The 24,493-nt window shown below is 40.5% G+C and overlaps 1 protein-coding gene across 6 annotated transcripts in view; it reads left to right on the top strand.

Annotated features, from left to right (window-relative positions):
• Positions 1-15,618, top strand: part of hap1 (huntingtin associated protein 1) — a 50,909-nt gene extending 35,291 nt beyond the window's left edge. For 3 of the 6 annotated variants that reach the window (XM_080759230.1, XM_080759231.1, XM_080759232.1), the window contains 13 exons: positions 438-514; positions 1,562-1,678; positions 1,944-2,038; positions 3,956-4,073; positions 4,391-4,469; positions 5,121-5,251; positions 6,748-6,822; positions 7,233-7,444; positions 8,496-8,708; positions 10,501-10,895; positions 11,742-11,936; positions 12,275-12,377; positions 13,287-15,618. In XM_080759230.1, the coding sequence (XP_080615356.1) occupies positions 438-514; positions 1,562-1,678; positions 1,944-2,038; positions 3,956-4,073; positions 4,391-4,469; positions 5,121-5,251; positions 6,748-6,822; positions 7,233-7,444; positions 8,496-8,708; positions 10,501-10,895; positions 11,742-11,936; positions 12,275-12,377; positions 13,287-13,707 (2,231 nt within the window). In that variant the 3' untranslated portion in view covers positions 13,708-15,618. The other 3 variants (XM_080759233.1, XM_080759234.1, XM_080759235.1) reach the window with 3 other exon arrangements.
• Positions 15,619-24,493: the final 8,875 nt, after the last annotated feature.

Raw genomic sequence — 24,493 nt, 5'->3', positions numbered from 1 at the left:
AAATAGCTGAGCTATATTGGTAGATAGATAGGCAAATAGACAGAGAGAAGCTCTTAATTGAGTCTTATCTGGCATAATGGGGATCATGGTAAGAGGATCAGTATTGGCAGAACACATGGAGATGTTGTGGTCTGACCTGGCTGGGACACTTAAATGAGGCAGGTAATGAGTTCATTCTCACAGTAACAAATCCTGTTTTTGTTCCTAATAAAAAGCTCAGAGCAAATAACGTAGGCTGTACAATGTCGGCTTAATAATGAATGCAAGCATCCTTTTTATTTCCATGTGGTAACTTTATTATATACAATGTCAAGCTGTTAAAGACTACAAATGACAAATGGTAGCAGAGCCTGTGAGCACTGAAAATATATGAGCTGTTTTCAGATTTTCCCTTTTTAAATTAATTGAATACATTGATATTTCTTTACTCCCTGCAGTGCTGTGCTCGGAGAGAGTGGGCCAGATCACTAAGACGTACCATGACATTAAGGCTGTCACCCACCTGCTGGAAGAGGTAAGCTCTAAATTCTGCAAATGCCTTCTAAATAGTTCTGAAACTTTGACATAATTCAAAACTATTCAATGTTTTTCAAACATTGTAAAGATTTTTCTAAATGTTCAGATATACAAACATAACTTCTTTTTTTTAACAAACAACATGCACAGTGTCACATTAAACATCAGAAAACATCTCATACTGTGCTTGGAAATGCCAAGGAATAAATACTAATTTGAGTCTGGATTTATAAACAAAGTAACACAATCAAAAACCACACATTCATTAAGAGGTTTGATTATTACACACACACACGCAGCCTCTCCCTGTGTCTGTACGTCTATCTCTCTCACACACACACGCACACACACGTCACGGACACAATCACACACGCTAGCCGCAGGAGTCGTGGGACCGACACAAACGTGTGCACGCACACAATAGTTTTCCGTCCAATTTGCCGTGCGTTATTTTCTTTGTGCTCGACAAAGGTGAAGTAGTGAGAATATATCCATTTGGAGAAGCACAATGTGGGCTCCGCCGCCACCATGACAGTCTTGTTAGCAAACACATCCACAGCGCGTGCAGCCACACACACTCGGTCTCTCCCTCCTCCTCCCTCTTCTTCCATTTCTCCTCCCTCTCTCCCAGAAGTCTGTCTCTCTCTAGCCGAGACTACATGAAAATAATTACGAACTAACGGAGTAATGCACCATGTAGTAACGGTAACTGAGTTACTGAATTAAACAAATAATGCGTATGTGTGACCGGGCCCTATCTGCATATTTTAGGTTTTTTTTCGACATACTTCCTCATACTACAGATTCACAGTTTTCACACACGAGTACGATTATGAAATTATGCCCGAGATCGGTATCAGTATCGGCTAAATTGTTATTTTAAACATCGGTATCGGCGAAGAATTTCCATATCGGTGCATCCCTACTAAATATGCATAACTGCCAAAAGTCATTTCTCAAAAAGCATGCATTTTCAGAAGCAAAACTAATTTGTCACCTGCATGTGGAAAAGGGGTTCTTCATAATTGTGACTCTACCCTTTTAGAAAGAACGTGACCTGGAGTTGGCAGCCCGTATTGGCCAGTCTCTACTGAAGCAGAACAGAGAGCTAACGGCCACTAATGAAGTGCTGGACGAACAGCTGGACATTGCCAAGGAAGAGGTAAAAACCCATCACATCATATACTGTAGAATATATATTTACCACTGAACTAACAATGACTTGTTACTTTGCTATCGTCTCTTCTGCTGTATGTTATTTGTATTTACTATTTATATACAGTGCTTGGAGGTGGACTCTACTGTAATTATAGGTGTCTCTGTCTATAGTGCGTCTGACAGTGATCTCAACCGTAATCACAACCTCATCAGGTTATCCTCTCAGGTATGATGGCTACAATAATTGAGCTGGACGTTTCATTCTGCAGATTGCCCAGCTTCGTCATGAGCTGTCCATGAGAGATGACCTGCTGCAGTTCTACACCAGCAGCGAGGAGGTGGAAGCATCCGAGTCCCGCTCACCGTGAGTGTACAGTGTACACCATCACATACAATTCTGTGTTTATTCCTACTAACAACAACACTACATAATTAGGGCAGTGATGCAGATTCTGCAAGACATTCTTTCAAGACAGATTCTGCGGAATCTGTCTTAAGTGATTACTCAGAAATATTACTATTATGGTACATACATCTCCGAAGGAGGTTGTATTTTCTCTTGCTGCATATTTCTAAAAAAGATAGACTCTTATCGCGCGATAAAAAAAAATCACACCCATGTGAACTGAATGTTGCAACTCCCCCCCCCCCCCCCCCCCCCCCCCCCCTCTACTCTCTCTCTCTCTCTCTCTCTCTCATATTAGCAGCCAAAGTGCAGCACTATCTCTCTCTGTTTCTGGCACAACAGCGCCCCTACTGGTACTAATTGTCATACTGGTGCTCACAGTCACATAGGTGCATGGGTGGGTGAACACGGACATTGTTATTCCTTGGAGTTGTTGCACCACTCAAATATCGCCGTTAATCTATTCTTAAGAAAAAATATAAAGCACAAAACAAATTATTACCAAACAACATCCAGAGGTTGTTCCAGAAGAGAGAGAGTCATTATGATCTGAGAGCGGTATGTTTAATCAGCCGTTAGTGAAGCCAGTGCACAATACCACTGTGTTTCAGTGAAAGGGGTTAGGCCTATCCTGTGGAACAAATGCAAAGACGAATTGAAACATGGAATAAGTTTAAAACGGATAATAAATATATATAGGATATAGGATATTCCTATATGTGTGTGTGTGTGTGTGCATCTGTGCGTCTGCGTGTGAGTGTGCGTGCGTGCGCATGCGTGTGTGTGTGTGTGTGTGTGTGTGTGTGTGTGCGCGGGCGCTCATAGTATAATCCTCCGTGTCAATTTAACTGTGCAAAATGGGTTTATTTGGGTGAGAGGTTTCATTTTGTAACTCTCAGAGTAGCACTGAGGCTTTTACTGCATGGGGGATTCTTATAGACGCTTCAGTCATCATGTCCAGTTGAATATAGGAATAGCTGGGTACAGTGTGTACGCATACGTTTTTGTGTGTATAAATGTATGTCCTCAAGGGTCAACCTTGACCCTTGACTGTCTTGTACAGTAATAGAATTTCGATATTAGATATCCCTTGTTTTATTTCATTTTTGTTTTATTATTATTTTAAATCTGGTTCTTCCTTTATTTCCTTTGCCTGTTCATTTATGTTTTAATATGTTCGAAATAAATAAATAAATGAAATTATTTATTAAAAAATTCTCAAAGTTGGGTCTGGGAGCTGGGTCTGCAACTCGCCCTCATCCGTCTAAACGCCCATGTGCCGTTATTTGAAAACGTAGTCAGCCTTATTTATATTATACAGAGTGTTGAGTTTGCAGATCTCCTATTTTCTGCATGGCACTCACCACGAATCCAAGCAGAGGTCTTATAGCGGTGTATAGAACACCGCCACCACAAAGTCCTCAGCGCATGGCATGTCCCTGCAAAAAGTTGAGATTGAAATCCTCAAGCGATTGGAGAGAGATGCCATGCAGCCTATTATTGCATGTGCACTGGTACACTCTCTCAATTAGGGATGTATGTTTATCATACCTTTTAATTTAAAATGATTTTGCATATTAACAGCCCGGGCTACTATTTGGTAATTTACATTGGTAGTATCCATAATTAGGGCTCCTCGTCTAATGGGCCACCTGGCCTGAGAAACCCGTTCTCAAGGACTTACTTCTGGTCATTATTTAGGTAGTGCACACATATTTTGAATGCCTTCGGCAGAGTTCAAATAAACCATTTTAATCTATATTAACTCCAGGATTGCAGTGAGATTAATCTAGATTTTTTTTAATCTATGCCCACCACTAATATATGAATAGAAATAAGGGATGACCAACCCACTTTCTCTGTTGGTCCTCCTAGAATAAGACGGAACGAGTCGGCCAACTCTCTCAACTCTCTCACCAACCTTGTCCACTATGACTTCCTGCACCAGAAACTCAAAGGTCTGGAGGATGAGAACCGCAAGCTGCGCTGCGAGGTGAGATACAGCCTGAAGTGTTTGATGCAAGCTGAAGGTTTCTATAAATAGCAGTGTTAATTAAGCTATATACTGTATACGTAGGCCATTGTATATATCCAGTAATATTGCTCAATCACTGTATGAATCAAATTGAATTACTCACTTTCTAGTATTTTTATTATAAATGCTATCTTGCAATCAAATGGATCTCGTGAAATGTTAAAGATTTTAATTAAATTGGAAATGTATCTTGTGAAATGTTAAAGATTTTAATTAAATTGGAATCGACTGAATTCAAATTAATAATAACACGTTGACATGAATACCTTTTCTAGGCCAGTGAGCTGGAGTCAGAGACCACCAGCTATGAGGAGCAGGAACAAGAACTGGTGATGGTGTGTGTGGAGGAGCTCAGTAAGTACCACATAATGAATTTCATGCAGTATTTATGAGATGTCCAAAAATAAGTGCTCTTTTTAACCATTTAACCCCTATACTGTATACTTTGCTATAAGTGTTGAAAAATTGTGTCCAGTTCCTTTTATTTACAGTCAGATATCAACCTTTTGAAATTAAATTGCGTGGCTTTATTTCCACATAATATTCCCATTCTGTGAGACTGCATAAAGGGCCTTTCAAATGTGAAGCGATATAACGCACCTATAGTTCATTTTCAATGAGACCTGTGTTTTTTCGCAGAGCTATCGAGCTGCGACAACGTGTGTATTTACGTGAGCGCAGTCCCGTGAATTTGTTGCACGTGTGCTCGTTTCGTGCACACGCCCGCGACTCACCAGACCTGGACTCTGTTTATTTAATTGTTTACGCTTGCGTTGTCACGCCCCTCTTGAGCAGACCTGTAGCAGACCTCTCGTTGATCCAGGCAACAACGTGTGCGTTCCTCGCTTCCCGTTTTGAAAGGCCCTTTACACACACAACAGTTGGAGAAAATATATATTTTGGTACGAATTAATCACGGGAAAAAACGATTTAGAAGGCCTTTTTAGAATTGGCCTCAGTCCTAATGAAATGGTTTAATGTAACATGACTGGCTGTGTGCTGCAGCCACGGTGAACAAGCAGGTGGTGGACCTGTCAGAGGAGCTGGCCAGGAAGGTGGAGGACTCTTACAGACAGCAGGAGGAGATCAGTTTACTGCTCGCTCAGATAGTTGACCTGCAAGCACGCTGCAAGGGGGTGAGGGAGACGCACGCACGCATACACACAGAAACACACACAGAAACACATACACGCACACAGTACACACACACACACACACACACACACACACACACACACACACACACACACACACACACGCGTACACTCGCTAATTAATGTGGACATTGATCCTTATAATAACATTTATGGGCATTTCACCTACCGACCGACCGTCCCAGGACCAACGGAGAACTGAAGTCAAGACACGCACACACGGTACCCAATGCTTATTATAGCCACACCCACCACACACTTTAATATAAATGTAAATATAATATTTGGGGCACGGTGGCACAGTTGGTAGTGCTGTCGCCTCACAGCTAGAAGGTCCTGGGTTCGATTCCAGCTCGGGACGCTGTGGGTGCTGGCGGCGTGTTTCCTCCTGTGTCATCAGTGCCCATACCCGAAGGCGGGGTTGGCGAAAGGGCCTTTCTGTGTGGAGTTTGCATGTTCTCCCCGTGTGCCCTAGGGTAGGTACCCTCACAAAAACATGTAGTAATCCTGGTCACTAAACTGCCTCCCCCTGGCCAGCCGGGGCGCCTGATGGAGGGGAAAATAACTGGTTGGAATAACGTGTTCCTTCCACGCGCTACGTCCAACCAGGGAGACTCCCCCCTGTCAGGTGTAAAGGAGCAACTTGGACACTCAGGAATGAAGGAAGCATGAGTTAAAGTCCGTTGCTCTCCCCTTGTCCCCCATACATGGGGACTAGGTTGGTGGAGGGTGTGTAGAGCCCAGGATCACATTAGATGATTGACACAGGGGTGAAAAATGGGTTACAAAATCGTGGGATAAAAAATATATTAAGAATAAATGTAAATATAATAGCCCCTGTACATCACCGTTCTACTCCCAATAAATCGCTTCTACTCTTATGAATAATAACTAAATTATACTCCAATGTTCAAACATTACGGGAATAACTGTATTCTTAATAATAAAAGCTTATAGTGATAGCTGATGCAAGATATCGATAGATGATGCTAGTGATGTGATGCTCTCCAACTACCTCTAGGGTGCATCACCGCTTTACACACAGGTCAAATGCTGTCAGCTTAAATATAAAACCACAATATATAGTACAGTATATTGTACTATACATATTACTATACAGTACATACTACATACACATAGATAGATACTATACTATACCATACATATATATTCAGGTTTTCTTAGACTAAATACCCTAAATTCTACTTCACTTTCTGTAAAAACGTGCTTTATCTTATCCATGCATGCCCGGAGCTTCCATTAATGTACAGACATAACGTGCTCTTGAGTACACGCCTAAGTGCCCTCAAGGACGTTACTGTACATAAATCAAACACGCCCTTCCTGAACTCTTGCATAACAGAACCCATTAAAATATTTATCCTTGTTTCTAAGCTGTTGGTTAGTTCCTTCCTCTCTACAAAGGCCCTCACAGCTGCAACGATAACACCAATCTGTCTTCCATTCTGTGCGTCTAGCTGGCCAATGAGAACGAGGAGGTGAACCAACACCTGACTGGCACCAGGGAGTGTCAACTACAGCTCAAATCAGAGGTGAAGTCAGTTCCGAGATTACCATCTAAAAGTACACAAGTGTGATTTGCAGCCTTGTAATGGAAGCCTTAACGTTTCATTGGTGTAATATTTGTAAAACGCACATACACACTTTCACTTAATTTTACTCTACAACAATATCAGATCTCCAAGCTCACAATGCACTGTGATGTGGCACATTGTGAGCTTGTAGATGTGCAATTTGTTCTACTTTTGTCTGACTCTGTAGTATGACAAAGTGCAAATAAAGAAATAAACAAATAAAAAAACATGAAAACTTGAAATATGGAGATTCAAGGTATCCACCCAACGGCAACAACATGTACTTCTATGATTCCTGTAATCTTTGCTGTCTTTGTGTCTTTGTTCATAATACAGTTTGACTGATCTCTGTCTCCCTCTACCTGCAGCTAAAAGACTTGCAGGACAAGTACTCTCAGTGTGGGGACATGCTACGTGAGGCCAGAGAGGACATAAAGAACCTGAGGAATAAAAGCCTGCCTAACAGTACAGTGCAGCGCTACAGTGCTCTAGCTGCAGTGTTCCCCATGGACTCCCTGGCAGCAGAGATTGAAGGCACCTTCCGCAAGGGACTGGACAGCCCCGCCCCCATCGAGTACAAGTCAGTTTATTAACTTGAACACCATTGTATATAAAAAGGATACATACTATGTAAGGGATAATATCCTGTCGGTGAATTATTTACCGACATTGACCACCTAGCCAGATATTATCCCGCTTATTACATGGCTACCTAACATAAATTAATAAATTGCCCAAAACACAAAAAACTGTCGGAAAACAAGGAAGTGAGTTGATGAATGTCTATTTCTCGCTCAGATGTTTTTAAAAACATTTTTGAGAGCAGTGTGTGTGTGTGTGTGTGTGTGTGTGTGTGTGTGTGTGTGTGTGTGTGTGTGTGTGTGTGTGTGTGTGTGTGTGTGTGTGTGTGTGTGTGTGTGTGTGTGTGTGTGTGTGTGTGTGTGTGTGTGTGTGTGTGTGTGTGTGTGTGTGTGTGTGTGTGTACATGGCTGTCATGTTGGAAACAGCAGTAAATCAAGTGGGGCGCAGCTGGTGCTCAGAGTGTTTGATTAGGCAGCGGTCTGTTATAGAGCGGAGCGTCTTTATTAAGAGATAACTCACCGCTGAATTCAGTGATTGACCAATCAGAATGAAGCATTCAACCAATAAATTATATAGAATAATAGATATTCTATATCTCTTATATCTACTGTAGCTATCATATTTAACGGAAAACATATTACATATATTAAAACAAATATGACATTATAATATCACCATAAGGCCATTTGTTGTTTTTAACTGTATAACTAATAACAATGGGCAGCCCTCGTCCATCGGTATACAACTCACTTTGTTATATTTAACACCAAACATATAGATAAATAAAAACTTTACATAATAACAAGTCTTGCTTTAACACTTTGGATAATATGATACGAGAGCTTATATTATATATATATAGAGGAATATTGTGGATTTTCTTTTTTCCAACTTCAACATGTAACATTGAACTCATTAGACAGTATTGCTCACTTAATATGTATACTGTTCTTTGAGGTGTGAAAATGTGGTTGGGTTGCATCATACAATCTGACCATCAAAGGTTGATGTCATCATGGACTCATTTGCGGTCCCGTCCCTCCTGACAGGAACCACCCGTGGCGTGTGTTCGAGACAGTCAAGGTGGCGAACAGGCTGCGCTCTCATTGCCACTCTCCAGCGCTGCCGGGGTCCAGTCCCGTGTCAACTCGTTCCAGTCGAAACAGCACCCCCCGCACCAGCTTGTACGGTTCGGATAACGCCAGCCTTAACCTGGAGGACCGCCTCTACTCCCAACAGAGCCACAGAGAAGACTGCAATGAGTAAGTCTGCACATGCACAGACCCACAGTCTCAACATTCTAGGTTAAAATCCTGTTCCATAGCTTTCTTGTAAGACGCCTCTCCCTCTATCCGGGATTTCCTATGTGTTTTTAACGGCACATGCCAATAAATTTGTACATTTAATTTGATATTAATGTAATATAAGATTAGTGACTGTAGAGAGAAGACAAATTGTGTCTTATTTGTATTTTGGGTATGGCTTCTTCTCTCTCCCTCTTTCCTGTCATTTTTTTTTTTTTAACAATCAAAAAAAGTACAGTATGTTTACCTCTTGCCTCGTGATCTCTTAATTATTATTATTATTATTTATTTTTTTATAAAGTATATTTATTGGGGTTTTTTTTTAAAGACAAACAGACATTATACAACAAGAACATAATCATAAATAAAAATAAAAATCAAAAACAAAAACAAAAACAGCTCAGGCACAACACTATTATAAAAAAAAAGAATTGAGTATACAAAGACATGACAAGGACAATGAACCATAATGACAAGTGGCTTTTCAGGAAATACAGAACATATATTAAAAAGGCAGACAACAGTTATCATAGGCACAGAGTATCTATGGTTGGTACGGAAAACCTCCAAGTATCGTGGCAGACAGTGTGGTTCCAATATGATTCAAATAAGGGTCCCAAATTTTGTAGAAAGTGTCCAATTTAGAATGCAGCATGCATGTAATGTATTCACAAGGAATACAGTCCATTATAATGTTATGCCATGATTTCTTTGATGGAGCAACATCCTTGATCCAAAACAAAAGAATATTTTTTCTAGCAGCAAACGTTAATAAGTTGAACAACTTCTTATGTTTGTCATCAATGACATGATCATCCGGGAGACCAAGTAAAAGACACAACGGATCTAAATCGATCGAGACACCAAAAATAACAGAGTTCTGACACAATGTCATACCAATAGTTCTGAAGCTTCACACAGGACCAAAGACAGTGAACATAATTACCAATTTCTGTCTTGCACTTAAAGCAAAATGGGGACGCACTGACATCCATTTTGTTCTTGAGAGCAGGAGTTATATGTATACGATGTAATATTCTGAACTGGATGGATTTAGTTCGGTTACAAACTGAAATCTGTTTCGCATAGGCCCACATATTTGCCCAGCCCTCATCATGAATAGAGACATCCAGATCTTTTTCCCAGGACTGCTTAGTGGTCTGAGAGGATATAGATGAGTGGGAATTCAATACGTCACAGAAAATTGAAATTTGTTTCTTAGATAATTTCAAAGAGAGGGCTATTTCTACCTGTGAAGCGGAACTATTGGCTAAAAGTGAAGTGTCCTCAGTAATAAAATGTCTAATTTGTAAATATCTGAAGAATTCAGAATTTGGCAACCCATGACGCTGCTGCAATTGTGTGAAAGACCTCAAGGTCTGGCCATCAAAAAGGTCTCCAAGTTTGGTAATGCCCTTCTCATGCCAGGTCCTAAAGCCTGCACCTGTGTGTCCCGGCCTAAAGTCAGGGTTGCCTACCACTGGAGTGAGGGGAGATGTCAATTTAGCACGGCCTTCAATTATTTTATTTTTTTAAAGATTTGTTTTAGGCTTTTCTGCCTTTTATTGATAGTATCAAGTGAATACTGACAGGAAAGAGGGAGAGAGTAGGGGAGAGACATGCAACAAAGGTCGTCATGAACGGGACTCGAACATGCAAAAGCCTGGACCACTTGGCCAGTGGGCGCCCAGTGATCTCTTTATTATTAACTTGTCCTTGTCTTCATCTCTTTCTCACTTTTCTCTCTCAGTATTAGCGGTCCGAAGCGTCTGGGTCAGCCCGGTACGCCGGGAGGTCGCGATCTGGAGGCCGCTCTGCAGTGCCTGTCGGCGCGGCAGGAGAAGCACTCCTCCGAGAGGCCCTTCTTCGACGTGGAGCGCGAGCGGAAGCTCTGGGCCCTGGCCAAGCACTGCGAGGACGAGGAGGGAGGGCAGAGAGATGGCAGCGGGGGCAGGGAGGGGGAGGGAGAAGGCTCCAGCGGTTTCCTGACGCCCGGTAACGACAGCGGGGGCTCGGCGGCCTCCTCGTCCACGGGAACCAACTACTCTGGAACCAACTACTCAAACGGCAGCAGCTCGTACGGCGGCTCCACGACCTCTCGCTCCTACCTGCCTGACCGCCTACAGATCGTCAAACCCTTGGAAGGTGAGCTGCTGTACTTTCAGGGATGTCACTGCTGGCAATACAGCTACTAGCAACAATGCATGAACAGTGTGGATATCAAAATAAGAAAATAATAGTTATAGGGATAAAAATTTGAAATATAACTGGAATAAGTTGTTTTATGTTATGTGACTGACTGATTTTGTGGATAGCATAAAGATAAAGAACATACTGTATTCTATGGTTACAAAATTAAATTACAAGTCATTTGCGTACAAAACATAAGCGAAAATGATGACACAGTTGAGGTTGTATAGGGAGTGGGACATGGTCAGTGAAGCAGCTCAGACCTTCTTCACTGGCAGATTTAAGAGACCATCTTTGGCATTTTGGAGTGAGATCTTACAAATACTTTATAGAATGATAGATGCAAGGATACCATTGGATCCAAAACTACTTATACCAAGGAATAAACAAATTCTTATAGATATGTCGCTACTCCAAGGAAAGCGCACAATTGCTCTAACATGGAAAAACACTCGAGCCAATGGCTGAGGAAAATGAGCAGCTGTTGTGCTATGGAAAGGATAACTTATATTTTGAAGAAAAAAAGTGAAATGTATGATGAAGTCTGGGGACCTTTCACCCAACTCTTAACGACAGTATACTCTCATTTATCTGCTTATATATTGTCTGCTAAATGTTTCGTTTATCGTCGTTGTCGGTTTTTTCCTCTTCACTTGGTCTGCTTTATTGATCCTCTCCGCTCCTGTGACAAATTACCAGCATTACCATGTTATGTATAGGCCTATGTATGAAAACAACTAAAAAAAGAAAGAAAAGAGAGATCACATCTCTTCCCATCACTCATCGTCTGTCTCTCTGTAGGCTCAGTAACTCTGCACCAGTGGCAGAAGCTTGCTAAGCCCGACCTTGGGGGGATCCTGCAGCCCCGGCCAGGGGTCCTCACCAAAGACTTCAGGGAGTTGGAGACAGACGTGCAGCATGTCTACAGCCTCAATGACCTGGAGGAGGACGAACCTGACCTCGTGCAGCTCCCTGCAACGCACAAACGCAGCATGGGTAAGACCACCAGGAAATAGATTTCTTATTTGGGACACGCGCATAATGTATACATGCACGCACACATCCAACACCACACATGCACGCTCACGCACGCACACACACACACACACACGCAGTACATACAGTACATGCATATACACAATGTTAACAGCTGTAACTGGTACACACCACTGGAAAACATCACCACCTGTGTCAATTTCCCCAGCATTACCATTTTACATTATAATCCTCATTATCTCATCCGTCTTGTTTTTATCATACAGTCGGTAGCTAAGTGTGTGCGTGTGACTGTGTGACTGTGTGACTGTGTGTCTGTGTGTCTGTGTGTCCATCAGTCAGTCCATCTGGTCCCAACCTCCCCCAGACCTCTCACACACACACTGTCACCACCTGCCAAGTCCTCCAACCATCCATCCTCATCCCCTCTCTCTCCTCCAGGTAAGGACAAATAAACACACACACACACACACACACACACACACACACACACACACTGAGGATTTTATTTTGCAGAGATGATATTCTTCGTCATCTCGTTTTTATTGCATGTAGTTTGATGTACACAAGTGTGTGTCGATGTTACATACACTGTATGTATGTACAGTGCTCTATGTCTATGATTATAACCCTGAGCATTTGTTTTGCAATGTTATTTTCATATAGTACACTGCAGTAGTGGCTGGGTAGTCCTCTCCTCTAGGTCTCTCTTCCGCTCTTCTTACCAGCCTCTCTTATCTCTTTGGTAGGAAGCGATGGTCGAAGCTCTTCCACTAGCTCTGACAGAAGCCTTCTAGGCCAAGTAAGAGCTGTGGATACTAGTCTTCTAAAGGGTAGAGGCATGCAAGTAGATGTATTGAATTACAAAGTATGAACTGTGGATACAAGTCTTCTAAAGGGTCGAGGCATGCAAGTAGATGTAATCAATGTCAGAAGCACCAATGTTGCAATGCTGAAAATCTGATTGGAGTGTTTGCATAAAAAATACTAAATCCCTCCGTGTGGAGGGACCTTCCTTTACTTAAACCACATCCCACCTAACGCTATCATCCACGCCACTCCAGTCTCTGCGACAGTACTAAACTTTTCTTTTTCCGACCATTGTTGAGCTCATATACTGTACCTCCCTTCTTGGATTAGAAACATTAACACATCTTGTTCTAACATCTTTGCCTTTTATAGGTATGCAACATGACCAACGCCCCACTAACATTATGTTTATCCTCGCATGCAGCCACCATACTGAGACGATCAGTGAACTGAACTAACCACAATGACTTCATTCTTTGTGGTCATTTTCAACTCCCTTTAAGCAGTTCTTCATTCTTTTCATTGCCTTTCCTCATTCAGCAGCCTTCCCGCTGTCAGCCTATCAGCTTGTGGGAACACTGAGCATGTGACCACCTCCTCTGGCTCCCAGCAGCACTTTGGTCTGCCCTTTGACCCCCATCCAGGACGGCCCACCTCCACCACATCCTCACTGGGACTCCTGGAGCTTCTGCGGGAACAGGGCATCTCCGCTTCTACCTGCCACCACCAGCAGCAGCAGCCACTACACCCTTCCACCTTCCACCACACAAAGCTGGCCCACCCTATGGTGACGGGAAAAGGCATATGGTCGATGGAAGACCAAAAGAGGACAACAAGCGTTTTCAGCTTCAATCTGGTGGAGAAGCTACAACGCCTGGGCCTCCACCAAGTGGTGGCCTGGGGGACAGTGGGCACCAGTGGGGGGGAGAGAGAGGTGGTCAGCACCCACCCACCCCCATGACACATACCCCTCCCTCCCCAGTTTCCATGACTCACCGCAGTGACTTTGCGTCAAACTGTTAACCTAGCTAAGCTAGCAGCCATGTGTAATCCCCATTTTGAGCATTTACATTGAGAGGGTCCAAACCCTCCGTGGCATCGTCAAGGGAACGGAAGAGATCATACCTAGAGCCATACTTTTCATTTTGTGTGTGTGGTGATATGTGGTGTACAGTTCTTTTCTATGGAGTTGTTGTACACTAGATGGATTGCCATTGTGTGTGTGTGTGTGTGTGTGTGTGTGTGTGTGTGTGTGTGTGTGTGTGTGTGTGTGTGTGTGTGTGTGTGTGTGTGTGTGTGTGTGTGTGTGTGTGTGTGTGTGTGTGTGTGTGTGTGTGTGTGACCCCTCCATCTCAGGACTGTCACCTCACCATAAGTACCAGAAAGTCAGCAAAACGTTATTATCTACTTTTTATAAGCGCAAAAGAAACATTGTGAGGAGTAAAACATTTTTTTACACTGTATAAATTGGAAAAGTGTTCCTCGGTAAGTTTGTAAAAAAAAAAAAAGAACTCAACTCTAATCCCAGTATCATTGCTTTGTGTGTAACAAAGTTGTAATTTGAAGCAAAATCTATTAGACTACTGTAGTTGTGCTAAATTATTGTCATTTTACACACCAAAACAACTGCTGATGCTGTCACACTGAAAACATGCTTTGAAATGCACTGAAATTCAACCTGTTTTCTGCTTATGAGCTGCTACAGTGAATGAAGTACATTGTACATACTGTAAATCTGTGTCCATTCACATTTTGAATTTAGCCAAGGCTCTTATTATAATGAGTGAGCCAGTAGCAAGTCTGTGTTTTTGCTTAAGGACACTTTTTATGTACACATATACTGTATTGCACATAAGGTCCCACCAAGCACTTACACATACACCTTGCCCAATGTGGCAGAGATCACACGACATTGAATACAGCAATACTGCCCTGCAAAGCCAAAGAACAGAAACCATGTGAATAGTTAACCTGAGTAGAATGTCTAGCAACATCAATACTCTGTCCCACTAATAGTACACAGTAAAATCCAGTGTTATTTGAACTCTTTAGTGTATGAATTTAACCAAATGGACCTGGAAGGGTACGTAAATAAGGATTTTACTGTGTACAGTAATTTCGTCTCGAAAGTGGGCGCTAGATGCCATTTAGCAGCTTTTCTTTCTCAGACATTTAAACCCTTGTCATGGTGTTTGTCTGTTTGATATTTAAAACAAACGAGCACGTATGCTGCTGCTGTTTGACTTTGTAGGGCTGCATGATTTGACTGAGTAACCTTGAGGACACTGCACCCTGGAAGCCGTTGCACTACTACTGTACATGTCATGTATACCCAGTACAGTACATCTACTGTATAGGCTACTGTGTTTTTCAGTCCTCGCAAACACGAACCTCACCAGAACAATTCAGGTAGTTATCTGGTACTTGCTGTATCAACAATATAGACTTGGATTTGCGATAGCAAACAATTATATACACAATTTTCCTCACTGAAATGAAATCACAATTGGGACGGGCATTCAAGGTCGATTCTCCAAGTTTATGAGTGGGATAGTCATGTAAATATTAGCAAATTGTTATTAAGAAATGAGAGGTCCTAATTATTTAAAACTGCATGCTTTGACACTAGGTGCTTTCTGGACAATCAACAGTAGGGCAAAAAAGGCATAGGATACTACGGAATAAAAAGGGAAAAGAGGTCATGAATGCGGATTCTTATGATTTGTATCGAGATGATAATCAACCAAACTGCTGTTTCTCAGATGACAAAATGGACTCCTGTGTGCTGAATAGTAGATTCACAGTTGTATATTTGTGTGTGAATGTGTATATAAATTGTGTCTGTGAATTAAAACTGTACCATGCATCTCCATCCAGTACATATTTTTATATTTAACATAGTGAACTATTACGTGTGTGTGTGTGTGTGTGTGTGTGTGTGTGTGTGTGTGTGTGTGTGTGTGTGTGTGTGTGTGTGTGTGTGTGTGTGTGTGTGTGTGTGTGTGTGTGTGTGTGTGTGTGTGTGTGTGTGTGTGGGGGGGGGGTTGCATGTGTGCGCGTGTGGAGCACACACCGTATCTATACATCGAAATGAGACTAGACTTTGTTGTTAAAATGTGCAATGTTTATTTGGCAGCAAAACAAGAGTTTGACAGCAGACAGAATGCATTACATCTGAGATGTTGATCTCTTATCAGCTGTCACTCAGCGCTTCGCCGTCCAAAGTCCACCCAGCCCCTGTAGTCCTGATCAGCCATGCAGTCGGAGTTCATTATCTCTGTGAACACAACATGCCTACATAAACCAAACGGAAGAATTCAAAACACATTGAAAAGTCGCTCAAATGTCATTTTTATCACAATGCACTGTTGACTTCATGTGGAATCTATGTGACTGCATACCTGAAATGCCGTTCATAATTTGTTTGGTCATGACGTCACGCTCGTCCTCCGATAGCTGTGCCAGCCGGTGTGCGACAGGTGACCGGACCTGCCGCGCCTCGGCGGCCCCGGGCCCCTCCCGTCTGAACGGCTGCTGTCTGGAGAGGTGTTGTGGTGGCAAAAGCCTGCTTTCTTCAACGCCTCCATTTAAAGAGGACGATGCTGGAAGTGCCTCTCCGGATTGAAGCAGTGCAGCCACAAGCGCAAGAAGAATAATTACTTTCATTGCCATTATCTGTATAAGAGGGAAAGTAAAGTAGCAAACAACTGAATTTTACAACCAAAACATGAATGTTCCACCAAAATGTTCTTAAATAACAAAAATAACAGACTTACTGTAGTGCCCTTTTGAAGGAAGTGTTCAATCTCTACAAGGTTGAGTCAGAGAAGTGAGATGGTTCTGGTGTATTTTGAGAGCATCGTCTCTTTTATACTTCCAACCTTGGTGTGAGTAATGCTTCCTAAAAGCAACAACTGATAACACTTTTCACTATACAGGCTTTGATTGATTTGGAAGTGTTTAGATGGAGAGGATGTGCGTAAAAGGAATGACGCAATACTCGATCTTTCCTCTGGATACATCAATATAGTCCTCACTCACCTGTAAATTTGTCATTTATTCTGCACTGCATGACAATGAAAAAGAGTCAATGCGTTTACTGTAGAAATACAATAATGTTTTAGTGCTGTTTAGACATTGATTAGGTTTTCTTGTCAGTTTTCCAAACCCTTCTCTGTTTTAAGGCTGAGACAGATGCTTCTCTATGGCTCATTGTGTCCGTAAGATTATAGGTTTGTAGGAACCATTCTTCCCTAATTTTCTTGAAAGTAGCACTATACCTAATCTGGGTAAAGGGTTGGAAAGCAAACTTCACCATAAACTAATTGTTGCATGAATATATTGTCATTGTAGCCGTTATTTTCAGATTTGACTATACAGTGGCACATGGTTAAAATACCAGAGGGCCCATGCAAGCAACTTCTTCATACCTTGAAGAAGGCAGTTGTCTGCCAAAACATTGGTTTCCTTTATTCTCTGCTTCCTATAATAAAAAATCAGCACTTTAGCTATTAGAGTGTGCGGCCACTTCTTTGTCTTTTTAAGACTAGACCTTTTAAATTATTCTGCCGTGGACTGGCACCACTACAAGGACTGGTGTGTGTAGTAGCATCCTTCTGCACAGTGTGTGTGAAGAACACACATTTACAGTTCCATTAATCTGTACTCTGTTTAATGTGAATACGTTTCATTAGATATGGACATGTGGGGATTATAGGATGCATGCACGCGCGCGCACGCACACACACACACACACACACACACACACACACACACACACACACACACACACACACACACACACACACAATTTACAATTTAGGCATTTAGCAGACGCTCTTAATCCAGAGCGACTTACATTAAGCAAGAACAAAAAAAATCCGCAATTTCCGCAATTTCCATTTCTGCAATTTCCGCAATTACCATTTCCGCAATTTCCGCAATTCCGCAATTTGACAAAAACGATGGGTTATAGCCCATGTTTTTTGAAATTTTGAAAAAAAAAGTTATCCTCGTTTCTCATCATTTTGGACCATGGGCTATAGCCCATATCGTACGGCATACTATAGCGCGCCGTTTTTCATCATTTTTGAAGATTTGAAAAAAATGACGAAATGACAAAAACGATGGGTTATAGCCCATGTTTTTTGAAATTTTGGAAAAAAAAGTTAGCCTCGTTTCTCATCATTTTGGACCGTGGGCTATAGCCCATATCGTACGGCATACTATAGCGCGCCGTTTTTCATCATTTTTGAGGATTTGAAAAAAATGACGAAATGACAAAAACGATGGGTTATAGCCCATGTTTTTTGAAATTTTGAAAAATAAAGTTAGCCTCGTTTCTCATCATTTTGGACCGTGGGCTATAGCCCATATCGTACGGCATACTATAGCGCGCCGTTTTTCATCATTTTTGAAGATTTGAAAAAAATTACGAAATGACAAAAACGATGGGTTATAGCCCATGTTTTTTGAAAATTTGAAAAAAAAAGTTAGCCTCGTTTCTCATCATTTTGGACCGTGGGCTATAGCCCATATCGTACGGCATACTATAGCGCGCCGTTTTTCATCATTTTTGAAGATTTGAAAAAAATGACGAAATGACAAAAACGATGGGTTATAGCCCATGTTTTTTGAAATTTTGAAAAAAAAAGTTAGCCTCGTTTCTCATCATTTTGGACCGTGGGCTATAGCCCATATCGTACGGCATACTATAGCGCGCCGTTTTTCATCATTTTTGAGGATTTGAAAAAAATGACGAAATGACAAAAACGATGGGTTATAGCCCATGTTTTTTGAAATTTTGAAAAATAAAGTTAGCCTCGTTTCTCATCATTTTGGACCGTGGGCTATAGCCCATATCGTACGGCATACTATAGCGCGCCGTTTTTCATCATTTTTGAAGATTTGAAAAAAATTACGAAATGACATAAACGATGGGTTATAGCCCATGTTTTTTGAAAATTTGAAAAAAAAAGTTAGCCTCGTTTCTCATCATTTTGGACCGTGGGCTATAGCCCATATCGTACGGCATACTATAGCGCGCCGTTTTTCATCATTTTTGAAGATTTGAAAAAAATGACGAAATGACAAAAACGATGGGTTAAATCCCATGTTTTTTGAAAATGTGAAAAAAAAAGTTTGCCTCGTTTCTCATCATTTTGGACCGTGGGCTATAGCCCATATCGTACGGCATACTATAGCGCGCCGTTTTTCATCATTTTTGAAGATTTGAAAAAAAATGACGAAATGACAAAAACGATGGGTTATAGCCCATGTTTTTTGAAATTTTGGAAAAAAAAGTTAGCCTCGTTTCTCATCATTTTGGACCGTGGGCTATAGCCCATATCGTACGGCATACTATAGCGCGCCGTTTTTCATCATTTTTGAGGATTTGAAAAAAATGACGAAATGACAAAAACGATGGGTTATAGCCCATGTTTTTTGAAATTTTGAAAAATAAAGTTAGCCTCGTTTCTCATCATTTTGGACCGTGGGCTATAGCCCATATCGTACGGCATACTATAGCGCGCCGTTTTTCATCATTTTTGAAGATTTGAAAAAAATTACGAAATGACAAAAACGATGGGTTATAGCCCATGTTTTTTGAAAATTTGAAAAAAAAAGTTAGCCTCGTTTCTCATCATTTTGGACCGTGGGCTATAGCCCATATCGTACGGCATACTATAGCGCGCCGTTTTTCATCATTTTTGAAGATTTGAAAAAAATGACGAAATGACAAAAACGATGGGTTATAGCCCATGTTTTTTGAAATTTTGAAAAAAAAAGTTAGCCTCGTTTCTCATCATTTTGGACCGTGGGCTATAGCCCATATCGTACGGCATACTATAGCGCGCCGTTTTTCATCATTTTTGAGGATTTGAAAAAAATGACGAAATGACAAAAACGATGGGTTATAGCCCATGTTTTTTGAAATTTTGAAAAATAAAGTTAGCCTCGTTTCTCATCATTTTGGACCGTGGGCTATAGCCCATATCGTACGGCATACTATAGCGCAACGTTTTTCATCATTTTTGAGGATTTGAAAAAAATGACGAAATGACAAAAACGATGGGTTATAGCCCATGTTTTTTGAAATTTTGAAAAATAAAGTTAGCCTCGTTTCTCATCATTTTGGACCGTGGGCTATAGCCCATATCGTACGGCATACTATAGCGCGCCGTTTTTCATCATTTTTGAAGATTTGAAAAAAATTACGAAATGACATAAACGATGGGTTATAGCCCATGTTTTTTGAAAATTTGAAAAAAAAAGTTAGCCTCGTTTCTCATCATTTTGGACCGTGGGCTATAGCCCATATCGTACGGCATACTATAGCGCGCCGTTTTTCATCATTTTTGAAGATTTGAAAAAAATGACGAAATGACAAAAACGATGGGTTAAAGCCCATGTTTTTTGAAAATGTGAAAAAAAAAGTTAGCCTCGTTTCTCATCATTTTGGACCGTGGGCTATAGCCCATATCGTACGGCATACTATAGCGCGCCGTTTTTCATCATTTTTGAAGATTTGAAAAAAAATGACGAAATGACAAAAACGATGGGTTATAGCCCATGTTTTTTGAAATTTTGGAAAAAAAAGTTAGCCTCGTTTCTCATCATTTTGGACCGTGGGCTATAGCCCATATCGTACGGCATACTATAGCGCGCCGTTTTTCATCATTTTTGAGGATTTGAAAAAAATGACGAAATGACAAAAACGATGGGTTATAGCCCATGTTTTTTGAAATTTTGAAAAATAAAGTTAGCCTCGTTTCTCATCATTTTGGACCGTGGGCTATAGCCCATATCGTACGGCATACTATAGCGCGCCGTTTTTCATCATTTTTGAAGATTTGAAAAAAATGACGAAATGACAAAAACGATGGGTTATAGCCCATGTTTTTTGAAATTTTGAAAAAAAAAGTTAGCCTCGTTTCTCATCATTTTGGACCGTGGGCTATAGCCCATATCGTACGGCATACTATAGCGCGCCGTTTTTCATCATTTTTGAGGATTTGAAAAAAATGACGAAATGACAAAAACGATGGGTTATAGCCCATGTTTTTTGAAATTTTGAAAAATAAAGTTAGCCTCGTTTCTCATCATTTTGGACCGTGGGCTATAGCCCATATCGTACGGCATACTATAGCGCGCCGTTTTTCATCATTTTTGAAGATTTGAAAAAAATTATGAAATGACAAAAACGATGGGTTATAGCCCATGTTTTTTGAAAATTTGAAAAAAAAAGTTAGCCTCGTTTCTCATCATTTTGGACCGTGGGCTATAGCCCATATCGTACGGCATACTATAGCGCGCCGTTTTTCATCATTTTTGAAGATTTGAAAAAAATGACGAAATGACAAAAACGATGGGTTATAGCCCATGTTTTTTGAAATTTTGAAAAAAAAAGTTAGCCTCGTTTCTCATCATTTTGGACCGTGGGCTATAGCCCATATCGTACGGCATACTATAGCGCGCCGTTTTTCATCATTTTTGAGGATTTAAAAAAAATGACGAAATGACAAAAACGATTAGTTATAGCCCATGTTTTTTGAAATTTTGAAAAATAAAGTTAGCCTCGTTTCTCATCATTTTGGACCGTGGGCTATAGCCCATATCGTACGGCATACTATAGCGCGCCGTTTTTCATCATTTTTGAAGATTTGAAAAAAATTACGAAATGACAAAAACGATGGGTTATAGCCCATGTTTTTTGAAAATTTGAAAAAAAAAGTTAGCCTCGTTTCTCATCATTTTGGACCGTGGGCTATAGCCCATATCGTACGGCATACTATAGCGCGCCGTTTTTCATCATTTTTGAAGATTTGAAAAAAATGACGAAATGACAAAAACGATGGGTTAAAGCCCATGTTTTTTGAAAATGTGAAAAAAAAAGTTAGCCTCGTTTCTCATCATTTTGGACCGTGGGCTATAGCCCATATCGTACGGCATACTATAGCGCGCCGTTTTTCATCATTTTTGAAGATTTGAAAAAAAATGACGAAATGACAAAAACGATGGGTTATAGCCCATGTTTTTTGAAATTTTGGAAAAAAAAGTTAGCCTCGTTTCTCATCATTTTGGACCGTGGGCTATAGCCCATATCGTACGGCATACTATAGCGCGCCGTTTTTCATCATTTTTGAGGATTTGAAAAAAATGACGAAATGACAAAAACGATGGGTTATAGCCCATGTTTTTTGAAATTTTGAAAAATAAAGTTAGCCTCGTTTCTCATCATTTTGGACCGTGGGCTATAGCCCATATCGTACGGCATACTATAGCGCGCCGTTTTTCATCATTTTTGAAGATTTGAAAAAAATGACGAAATGACAAAAACGATGGGTTATAGCCCATGTTTTTTGAAAATTTGAAAAAAAAAGTTAGCCTCGTTTCTCATCATTTTGGACCGTGGGCTATAGCCCATATCGTACGGCATACTATAGCGCGCCGTTTTTCATCATTTTTGAAGATTTGAAAAAAATGACGAAATGACAAAAACGATGGGTTATAGCCCATGTTTTTTGAAATTTTGAAAAAAAAAGTTAGCCTCGTTTCTCATCATTTTGGACCGTGGGCTATAGCCCATATCGTACGGCATACTATAGCGCGCCGTTTTTCATCATTTTTGAGGATTTGAAAAAAATGACGAAATGACAAAAACGATGGGTTATAGCCCATGTTTTTTGAAATTTTGAAAAATAAAGTTAGCCTCGTTTCTCATCATTTTGGACCGTGGGCTATAGCCCATATCGTACGGCATACTATAGCGCGCCGTTTTTCATCATTTTTGAAGATTTGAAAAAAATTATGAAATGACAAAAACGATGGGTTATAGCCCATGTTTTTTGAAAATTTGAAAAAAAAAGTTAGCCTCGTTTCTCATCATTTTGGACCGTGGGCTATAGCCCATATCGTACGGCATACTATAGCGCGCCGTTTTTCATCATTTTTGAAGATTTGAAAAAAATGACGAAATGACAAAAACGATGGGTTATAGCCCATGTTTTTTGAAATTTTGAAAAAAAAAGTTAGCCTCGTTTCTCATCATTTTGGACCGTGGGCTATAGCCCATATCGTACGGCATACTATAGCGCGCCGTTTTTCATCATTTTTGAGGATTTAAAAAAAATGACGAAATGACAAAAACGATTAGTTATAGCCCATGTTTTTTGAAATTTTGAAAAATAAAGTTAGCCTCGTTTCTCATCATTTTGGACCGTGGGCTATAGCCCATATCGTACGGCATACTATAGCGCGCCGTTTTTCATCATTTTTGAAGATTTGAAAAAAATTACGAAATGACATAAACGATGGGTTATAGCCCATGTTTTTTGAAAATTTGAAAAAAAAAGTTAGCCTCGTTTCTCATCATTTTGGACCGTGGGCTATAGCCCATATCGTACGGCATACTATAGCGCGCCGTTTTTCATCATTTTTGAAGATTTGAAAAAAATGACGAAATGACAAAAACGATGGGTTAAAGCCCATGTTTTTTGAAAATGTGAAAAAAAAAGTTAGCCTCGTTTCTCATCATTTTGGACCGTGGGCTATAGCCCATATCGTACGGCATACTATAGCGCGCCGTTTTTCATCATTTTTGAAGATTTGAAAAAAAATGACGAAATGACAAAAACGATGGGTTATAGCCCATGTTTTTTGAAATTTTGGAAAAAAAAGTTAGCCTCGTTTCTCATCATTTTGGACCGTGGGCTATAGCCCATATCGTACGGCATACTATAGCGCGCCGTTTTTCATCATTTTTGAGGATTTGAAAAAAATGACGAAATGACAAAAACGATGGGTTATAGCCCATGTTTTTTGAAATTTTGAAAAATAAAGTTAGCCTCGTTTCTCATCATTTTGGACCGTGGGCTATAGCCCATATCGTACGGCATACTATAGCGCGCCGTTTTTCATCATTTTTGAAGATTTGAAAAAAATTATGAAATGACAAAAACGATGGGTTATAGCCCATGTTTTTTGAAAATTTGAAAAAAAAAGTTAGCCTCGTTTCTCATCATTTTGGACCGTGGGCTATAGCCCATATCGTACGGCATACTATAGCGCGCCGTTTTTCATCATTTTTGAAGATTTGAAAAAAATGACGAAATGACAAAAACGATGGGTTATAGCCCATGTTTTTTGAAATTTTGAAAAAAAAAGTTAGCCTCGTTTCTCATCATTTTGGACCGTGGGCTATAGCCCATATCGTACGGCATACTATAGCGCGCCGTTTTTCATCATTTTTGAGGATTTAAAAAAAATGACGAAATGACAAAAACGATTAGTTATAGCCCATGTTTTTTGAAATTTTGAAAAATAAAGTTAGCCTCGTTTCTCATCATTTTGGACCGTGGGCTATAGCCCATATCGTACGGCATACTATAGCGCGCCGTTTTTCATCATTTTTGAAGATTTGAAAAAAATTACGAAATGACATAAACGATGGGTTATAGCCCATGTTTTTTGAAAATTTGAAAAAAAAAGTTAGCCTCGTTTCTCATCATTTTGGACCGTGGGCTATAGCCCATATCGTACGGCATACTATAGCGCGCCGTTTTTCATCATTTTTGAAGATTTGAAAAAAATGACGAAATGACAAAAACGATGGGTTAAAGCCCATGTTTTTTGAAAATGTGAAAAAAAAAGTTAGCCTCGTTTCTCATCATTTTGGACCGTGGGCTATAGCCCATATCGTACGGCATACTATAGCGCGCCGTTTTTCATCATTTTTGAAGATTTGA

Source organism: Protomyctophum bolini (assembly GCF_963924005.1).
Source record: "Protomyctophum bolini genome assembly, chromosome: 3".
In the NCBI taxonomy this organism is placed as follows: Eukaryota; Metazoa; Chordata; class Actinopteri; order Myctophiformes; family Myctophidae; genus Protomyctophum; species Protomyctophum bolini.
The sequence above is the reverse complement of the archived record's forward strand: the minus strand, read 5'-3'. Positions and strand labels throughout refer to the sequence as shown.